General features: G+C 36.6%; 1 protein-coding gene across 1 annotated transcript in view; it reads left to right on the top strand.

Moving 5' to 3' along the window:
* The window catches only part of csmd3b (CUB and Sushi multiple domains 3b), a 1,051,207-nt gene that overhangs the window by 474,828 nt on the left and 566,416 nt on the right, over positions 1 to 9,963 (top strand). The window contains exon 8 of the mRNA XM_056479206.1: positions 6,846 to 6,933. Within this exon, the coding sequence (XP_056335181.1) occupies positions 6,846 to 6,933 (88 nt within the window). The remainder of the gene's footprint in view (positions 1 to 6,845; positions 6,934 to 9,963) is intronic.

Below are 9,963 nucleotides of genomic sequence, written 5' to 3'. Positions count from 1 at the left end.
GCTGGTTTTGGCTGGGTTCCCAGCCTGGCTAGGCTGGTCAAGCTGGTTTTAGCTGGTCATCTTCCAGCCTGACCAGCTAAGACCAGGCTGAAAGTGGCTGGAAACCAGCCTGGAAATGGCCAAAACCCCTCTAAAACCAGGCTGGTCGACCAACTAAAACCAGCCAACCATCTTGGCTGGTTTAAGCAGTTTTTTTTTTTTTTTTGAGTATGATCTTGTAAAGCATTAGCAGAAGCATGCTGACAATATATTGAATATGCTAACAACATGACAACAGTGTAATTCATGTTATAAACATTTACAATATGCTAAGATACACTAGCAACATCAATTTATACTTGAATCATGCTAATTTGTTCAAGTAAAACATTAGCATAAGAATGCTAATGATATATTGAATATGCTAACAACATGACAACAATGTAATACATAATATAAACATGTACAATATGGTAGGTTACTCTAGCATTGTGAATTTATATTAAAATCATGCTAAGTGTTCTAGCAAAACATTAGCAGAAGCATGCTAACAATATATTTATTCATTAACAACATGACAACTATGAAAGTTATGTTATAAACACTAACAATATGCTAAGTTGTACTAACAACATAAATTTATACTAGAAACATGCTCATTGTATTAGTAAAACAGCAGAAGCATGCTAACAATATATTGAATATGCTAACACCATGATAACAATGTAATTCATATTATAAAATGCCAATTTATACAAGAAATAAAAACAAGAAATTTCCTCTAATAAAATATTAGCAATGTGTTAATTCTTGCTAACTGTGATATGACAGCCATACTGGAAACATGGTAGCTACATGCTACTAATCTGTGATATAGTCCAATGCAGGCTATAAACTTTTTGCAATTGTTAGACAAAATGGTAGAAATGCTTTGCTAGCATACATTCACATGCTATTAACCAACAAAGTAATGCCAGCTACATGTTGACCATGTTAGAAACATAAAATCATGTCATCATACTACTGATGTTTGCAAAAAGACCATGCCAGAAATGTAACAACATCATGCTACTTAATTTAATGTTTGTAGCATGCTAGATTCTGTTAGCAACGTGTCAATTCATGTTAGCATTGTGATAAATGTGGTAGCATACATGCTAATTAATACTAGCAATATGTTAAATCACATTAAGATGCCAGCCACAACACATACTCCAGTAACTTTAGCCTAATTTGTTTAATTGTATATACATAATGGAGGCAAGCTAGAGGGCGCTAGAGGCCATGTTCTTTAGCCTCCTTATTAGAGCAACTCCCATGCAAAGAATCGCCGGTTCTCTCAGCTCAGCTCAATCTCAGCTCAGTGAGGGTTGTGTGCAGTGGGACCGGTGGGTCACACGTGGGGGCTCATCCGGGATGGGACTGAGGTTTACAGGGGTGAGTGTAAAAGAGGCCAGCTAGCAAAGTATTACGCAAGTAAACCTTACACCTCTGACCTCTAAAGGTGCTCTAGTGACAGACACTACAGGCCATGATCTTTAACCTCCTTGTTAGAGCAACCGACTCTCATACAAAGAATCGCCGATTCGATCTCAGCTCAGCATGGGTTGGGTTGGATGCAGTAAAACAGGTGGGTTACATGTGGTTGCTCGTCCGGGATGGGAGTGAGGTTTACGCCGGTGTGTGTAACTGAGGCCAGCTAGCAAAGTGCTACGCAAGTAAACCTCACTCCTCTGACTTCTAAAGTTGCTCGAGCAACAGATGCTAGAGGCCATGGTCTTTAGCCTCCTTGTTAGAGCAACCGACTCCCATACAAAGAATCACCGGTTCAATCCCAGCTCAGTGCGGATTGGGTGCAGTAGGACCAGTGGTCGCATGTGGGGGCTCGTCCGGAATATGAGTGAGGTTTAGAGGGGTGAGTGTAACATAGGCCAGCTAACGAAGTGCTTCGCAGGTAAACCTCACTCCTCTGACCTCTAAAGGTGCTCGAGAAACAGACGCTAGAGGCCATGGTCTTTAGCCTCCTTGTTAGAGCAACTGACTCCCATACAAAGAATCGCCGGTTCAATCCCAGCTCAGTGCGAGTTGGGTGCAGTAAGATTAGTGGGTCACATGTGGTGGCTCGTCCGGGATGGAAGTGAGGTTTATGGGGGTGAGTGTAAAGGAGGCCAGCTAGCAAAGTGAACGCAAGTGAACCTCACTCTTTTGACATCTAAAGGTGCTCTAGTGACAGACACTACAGGCCATGATCTTTAACCTCCTTGTTAGAGCAACCGACTCTCATACAAAGAATCGCCGATTCGATCTCAGCTCAGCATGGGTTGGGTTGGATGCAGTAGAACAGGTGGGTTACATGTGGGGGCTCGTCCGGGATGGGAGAGAGGTTTACGCCGGTGTGTGTAACTGAGGCCAGCTAGCAAAGTGCTACGCAAGTAAACCTCACTCCTCTGACCTCTAAAGTTGCTCAAGCAACAGATGCTAGAGGCCATGGTCTTTAGCCTCCTTGTTAGAGCAACCGACTCCCATACAAAGAATCGCCGGTTCAATCCCAGCTCAGTGCGGATTGGGTGCAGTAGGACCAGTGGTCGCATGTGGGGGCTCGTCCGGAATATGAGTGAGGTTTAGAGGGGTGAGTGTAACATAGGCCAGCTAACGAAGTGCTACGCAGGTAAACCTCACTCCTCTGACCTCTAAAGGTGCTCGAGAAACAGACACTAGAGGCCATGGTCTTTAGCCTCCTTGTTAGAGCAACCGACTCCCATACAAAGAATCGCCGGTTCAATCCCAGCTCAGTGCGAGTTGGGTACAGTAAGATAAGTGGGTCACATGTGGTGGCTCGTCCGAGATGGACGTGAGGTTTACGGCGGTGAGTGTAAAGGAGACCAGCTAGCAAAGTGAACGCAAGTGAACCTCACTCTTTTGACATCTAAAGGTGCTCTAGTGACAGACACTAGAGGCCATGGTTTTTAACCTCCTTGTTAGAGCAACCGACTCCCATACAAAGAATCGCCGATTCAATCCCAGCTCAGACCAGGTTGGATGCAGTAGGACCGGTGGGTTACAAATTAAAAAAGCAGTTTGAAGCAATCATGCTAGGTTTCCTCAAGCCAACATAAAAGTTTGTTCTGATAAACTTTACTAATCTAGTTTATATATATATATGAAGTCTTTTCTTGTGCATTCATTTGCATACAACCTAAAATCTCGATCAAAATCCAGACTTGTGTGTCTATGGATAAGGTAAGGTGGGAGTTAATCTCAAATAGTAAGCATGGATTAATGGCACGGATATTAATGATAATGAGTTTAGTCACAGTGTGGGTTGAGTTCAAAGCAGGAAAATCACATTTTGACAATTTGTTGCTTTTGATGTTAGTCACAGTTTTGCTGGTGCCTTGACAAAATCAACCTTTATATTGCTTTGACATTTGCATAAGCCTCGTTTTCCCATTGCACCTTTAATAGTTAATCAGAAAAGTATGAAAATTGATGCTTTTTTTGAAGAAAAGCAGGTTGCGGTGACCAAAACCTTTGCATGGAAGCACATAAAACATCCAAAATGTTTCCCTTTTAACAGCCTCAGTGTGAACTGCTGCTTTAAATTGGACAGATTTTCGAATTGCTTGCTGAGATGAATAAGTAACACTGTGTCGGTCTTTATTTTCTTATAGATATATTTTCCCTGTCTTGTTTACTTCTCTTTCATCAGAATGACTGGTTTAAATCTTGCAGAATCAAGTCTCGATTTGGGTTTCATCACAACATTAAATGTTCTGCCATTACTTTTGACTTGTGGTCAAATCCACAGCCCATCAAAATGCATTAGAAAAACTTGCACTGCATAATGATATATTGAGTATTTTTATGTCATTTGCATAATTGCTAAAACAAATCGGGAACAATGTGTGCAAATAAATTACGTCCCATCCTTCAATCGTAGACCCCGTTTTCATCATTCAGTCACGAGCGACAGGAACATCCTGAGCCTCATTTATTGAGATTTGAGATCATCAGGTGTCAGTAAACACACATTAGAGAAACCACTGTTCCCCATTAGATTGTCTTTGATGTTTCTGGACACACATTATAAGAAAGAAGGATAACGACTTAGACATGTGCCAAAAAACTACTCTGCATGTGCACTGGAGAGTCATTGAAGCTTCTTTAATAAGTCAGGAAGAATAAAAATGTGAGTGTCTTCACTACAATAGGAGTCGTTTTTTTTTTCTGTGCTATTATTATTTGACAGTGCTGTGCTTGTGTGCATGCTGATGATTGTGCGCATTTCTGCATTTTGTTGAGACCTGTCTTTGTTCCAATCAGCATATTTTAACTGCATGGATAAATGCAATATTACCTGTGCATTAATTTCATGTGCGTGGAAAGGGTTGCATTTGAAGTCAAGTTCACTCGGTTGGAAAATGAGAGTTGACACAGACCTTTCAGCCTCAGATAGAGAGTTATCAAATTATTCATCTTCTAACCCCCAACCTTACACTTGGATTTCATATTAACTAAATAAGGAAGAATCAATGACTCTGATTTAAAAACACATTTGTTTTATTGAATATTGCTAAAATTTTCAATATAATTCAGTAAAATCATTAAGTTGCATTTACAAAAGTGTTTTAATGTTTCAAATTAATTTTGTGAAAATATAATGTGGTCCCAGTTTATATTAGGTGGTCTTAACTGCTATGTGCTTGTTGAAGTCAGAATTATTAGCCCCCCGTTTATTTATATGTACTTACTGTGCTCATAATGTATTGCAGAACACTTGAGGCAGGATACAGGGTTGGTGCCAATAGCCTTGTGGTTAGTGCGTCGACACATGTTACCTAGATGTTCACGGCGACCTGAGTTCGATTCCCGGCTCGAGTTTTTTTTCCGACCCTTCCCCTATCTCTGCTCCCCATACTTTCCTGTCTCTAAATCTCCACTGTCCTATTACAATAATGGTGAAAACCCATAAAAAAATAATTATATATATATATTTATATATATATATATATAATATATATAGATATATATATATATATATATATATATATATATATATTAAAAAATGGGATACGGGTCGGGTTTGGGGCAGGTTTGGTGGTATGGGTAGTTTTAAGGGTGGGTTAAAGTGTAAGGGATGGTAAACAAAACAAAAACAAAAGAATGGTAGCAATTAATTAACTAATTACAGATGTAATTACATGCAGATATTTGAAGGGTCATGAAACCCCCCTCTTTCGGTTCAAGTCTGCCTCAGAATTTTTTCAAAAAATGCTTCATGATGGATGTGGAGCGCTGCGAGCCGAAGGAGGAGTGGGCGTTGCCGACAGAGTAGGGGAGAAAGAGGAGAGCGAACAACTTGTTGACTGTTGGCTCACAAAATGAGACACAGACTGTGAGGAGACGCATGATTTTGTAGTTTACAAAGTTAAAATGCCAATAAACAAACAGTAAATAATTTAGTGTCTTGCTACATTTGTTATTTGTAATTTCATATACACATAACCTCAATTTGTTGAATCATCATAAAGATAATCATGTTTATATATATATATATATATATATATATATATATATATATATATATATATATATATATATATATATATATATATATATATATATATATATTTATATATATATATACTATAAATGAGGAGGACTTCTCTCCTTCTGAATCCCTGGGTCTAAATGCAGACACAGTGGGCAGCAGTGCAGCAGATCTCTTGCCCTGTCTACTCAACCTTGCCAGTAATCTGGAGGATTTTAAACATGTGTGAACACAGCAGCACGGATATAGGCAATTTTGTCTGAATGGTAACGAACTCAACTGATAAAAGACAAAGTCCGCCATTCTCCAATTCTCGTCCATCTCTCCTGACAAAAATGCTTGCTGCAAACCAACAGCTGTGCTGTATCAGCCCTGACAGCATTGCAAAGAAAAACATGTGGACCATCTGGATCATAGAAAGAAACACATATGACCCGTGCCATGCAGACACGGTCTCACCCAGTCATTGGGTCTCACTGCTTGGCAGGTCTGCCTGTGCTCTCATGAATAATGAAATAATAAAAAGAAGCAGGCTCTTCTCATAGGATAAGAAAACTGCAATGAATAATAATAAGAAACTGACGTGTCATCACTTCACTAGAAGATTCGTGATACGTCACAGATTTTGATCCTGCCCTAATAATGATTTTAAACCTGGAATATGAAATTAGCTGACAAAAGCTCAGAATTATCCAGTTTTCCCCACAATTAAAGCTGACATGTGCTAACATTGTCTAAACTGATGCTCAGCACACACAAATCTGTTAAAATCTCAATAAAAGTACTCCAGGGTGTCTTAAACCTTTAATCAAGCATAAGTACAATGTAAAAACATGTATTTACACAATAACACTATAGTAACAAGTGATTAATTTCAGAGTAAGTGCATATCAGTTAAGGCCAATTAATATAAAGTGAGACCTAAAATGTTTATATATGGGTGCAACTTTAATATTTTGTCAATAAAGATAATAAAGTGCACCCTCAATTTAGCATGGAAAGCTGCTAATATGATTTGGGATCTTTCAGCGACGTGTAATCACACTCTTTTAAAGTGACAACTGCACTGAGACACATTTATGAAGACTTGTTAATGATTATCAGTGAGATCGTTCACAGGTGTGTGTGTGTGTGTGTGTGTGTGTGTGTGTGTGTGTGTGTGTGTTTGTTTTGGTCTGTGTATTTTAAGCTTCTCCTCGTCGTCAATTTGTAATGTCAGCAGTTTCGTGAATATGTTTGCATGAAGCTTGCATGACGGTAACTCTGTTTATCTGTTCGTATGTGTCTAATGGCTAACTGTGCTCTGAATTTGCAGTAAATGAAGGAGGAATCAAACAGGCTTCAAACTCGTGTCCGGACCCTGGGGAGCCGGAAAATGGCAAGCGTATTGGCAACGACTTTAGGTAAACCTCCTTTGGTCCTGTGTGATCTAATGACTTTTATTCTAGCATTCTCCAGCAAGACTAGCACTGTATATAAGTGGGTTTTTCTGCAATAATAGTCACTGTGACATGATTTTGAATTCTAAATCCTTCAGTCCAAGTGAAAATACATGCTTCAGCCTACATTTTTGTGAGACTTTAAATTATTAAATATTTAACTGCGGTTTCTAGGTGTAATGAACACTAGGGGGCAGTATGACATCAACAAGTTTTGTTCCTTTTCACACTAATAATATTTAAAAGGACATTTTATTGACGAATAAAATATTATTTTGATCCAGTACTTTGCGCAACACCAAATAAACACCAAATAAACTCCAAATAAATACCACAAAATGGTGTCTATGATTTCTAATTGAATATATTTGTCACACATATCTGTCTTTATATGGACAACTTTTTGTAGCCAGTGCTTTTTAGTGGATTTGTCCTCTGAAACATGCAACAAAACTTACTCAGAGCAATGTATTAAAAATGTAACACTTAGTAGAAAAGTGTGCAATTTTGAATGCAGTTTACATTTAGTCGTGAACAAAGTTTAGTCGTAAATAAAGATCGTAAACAAACAAAGACTCCCAAAGCAGCATTTTGTACTGCCTGTCTTGTCAGTAAAGCTAAACATCAATATTGTTGTCTGTATTATGTTTGAATGCTGTGTCCGTCAACCTCACAGATACACTCATAAGGATTCTTTTTTTCAGATACCGATAACCGATATTTTTTATTTTTTTGACGGTATTACTTGAGATGTACAGTAGGCTAAAACAATAACAATTTATGTAAGTTTTTTGAGCCTGGTTAAAAAACAAAAGGCCTGCTTTTTTTAATAGGTAGAAAATTACCGATATGGACGCTGAAATAAAAATAAAAGGCCTAAAAATATTCTTATTTATAGGTAGATAGTTACCGATATGGACGCTGAAATAAAAATAAAAGGCCTAAAAATATTCTTATTTATAGGTAGATAGTTACCGATATGGTCGCCGATATATTGTGCATCCCGTCTGTTTTAATACAGAACTCCATGTCCATTAGAATTCATACCGATAACTGATAACTTCTGTTTTTATTTTTGAGGGCGATACTTGAGATACTCAGTAGGCTAATAAAAATGAAACTTTATTGGACTTTTTTAGCCTGGTTCTAAAACAAAAGGCTTAAATTTTTTTTTACTTATTTATTGCTAAATAGTTACCAATCTGGCCGCCAATATATTTAGCATTTTATGCAGTACTCCGTGTCCATTAGAATTATACAGACAACCGATAATTTCTCCTTTTTCTTTAAACTTTGAGAGCGATACTTGAGATGTACAGTAGGCTAATTAAAACAATACTTTATATGATTTTTTTGAGCCTGGTTATAAAAGAAAATTTTCTTAGTTATAGTTTGATATATGGCTGCTAATATATTTTGCACCCCTACTGTTTTTATACAGTACTCCGTGTCCATTAGAATTCGCACTGATAACCAATAATTATTAATAATTTATTTTATTATTTGAGCACGATACTTGAGATTACATTAGGCTAATAAAAAAAAAATATTTTACTTTTTTTCAGCCTGGTTATAAAACAAAAGGCTTAAAAAAAATCTTATTTATAGGTAGATAGTTACCGATATGGCTGCCGATATATTGTGCATCCCATTCATACCAATAACCGATAATTTCTTCTTTTTTTAATTATTTGAGCTTGATACTTGAGATATACTGTTGGCTGATAAAAATAAAACGTTATTTCACTTTTTTTGAGTTTGGTAATAAAACAAAATGCTTAAAAAATTCTTCTCAGGTAGAAAGCTATCGATATGGCAGCTGATATATTGTGCATGCCTTCTGTTTTTATACAGTACTCAGTGTTCATTATAATTCATACCGTTAACCGATAATTTCATCGTTTTTTTTTTTTTTTTTTTTGAGGGCAGTACTTGAGATATACAGTAGACTAATAGAAAAATAAAACTTTATATGACTTTTGGGAGCCTGGTTATAAAACAAAGGCTTAAAAAATTGTCTTATTTATAGGTAGATAGTTATCGTTATGGCTGCCGATATATTGTGCATCCCTTCTGCATTTATTCAGTACTCCGTGTCCATTAGAATTCATACCAATAACCGATAATTTCTTCTTTTTTTTAATTATTTGAGCTTAATACTTGAGATATACTGTAGGCTGATGAAAATAAAACTTTATATCACTTTTTTGAGCCTGGTAATAAAACAAAATGCTTAAAAAATTCTTCTTAGGTAGATAGCTATCGATATGGCCGCTGATATATTGTGCATGTCTTCTGTTTTTATACAGTACTCAGTGTTCATTATAATTCATACCCATAACTTTTTTTTTTTAATTATTTAATTTTTTTTGAGGGCGATACTTGAGATATACAGTAGGCTAATAAAAATAAAACTTTGTATGACTTTTTTGAGCCTGGATATAAAACAAAAGGCTTAAAAAATTGTCTTATGTATAGGTAGATAGCTACCAATATGGCTGCCGATATATTTAGCATCCCAACTGTTTTTATGCAGTACTCCGTATCTATTAGAAGTCATACTGATAACCAATAATTTCTTCCTTTTTTAAATGTAGGCTGATACTTGAGATTTACAGTAGTCTATTTAAAATAATAATTTATATGATTTTTTTTAGAGGCTGGTTATAAAACAAAAGGCTTAAAAATTTTTCTTATTTATAGGTAGTAGTTACCGATATGGCCGCAGATTTAATGTGCATCCCTATTGTTTTTATAAAGTACTCCGTATCTATTACAAGTCAAACTACTGTATAGGAGATAAAATGATTGATTCTTGCTTGTCATTTGGGCATTAGTATGTATAATACTGTTGCTGTGTAACGCTTTTGTACATTCCAATGCATTATCGCTTTAAACCAAAACATTGAGATCATATACAGATAAGATACAATCATAAATACTTGATCGCCTCATATTTATTTATTAGATGAATAGTGTGTAGTAACTAGGATA

This window comes from Danio aesculapii, chromosome 19 (genome assembly GCF_903798145.1).
Source record: "Danio aesculapii chromosome 19, fDanAes4.1, whole genome shotgun sequence".
NCBI classification, from domain to species: domain Eukaryota; kingdom Metazoa; phylum Chordata; class Actinopteri; order Cypriniformes; family Danionidae; genus Danio; species Danio aesculapii.
Note: the sequence above shows the minus strand (reverse complement) of the source record. Positions and strands in the feature narration are given on the sequence as shown.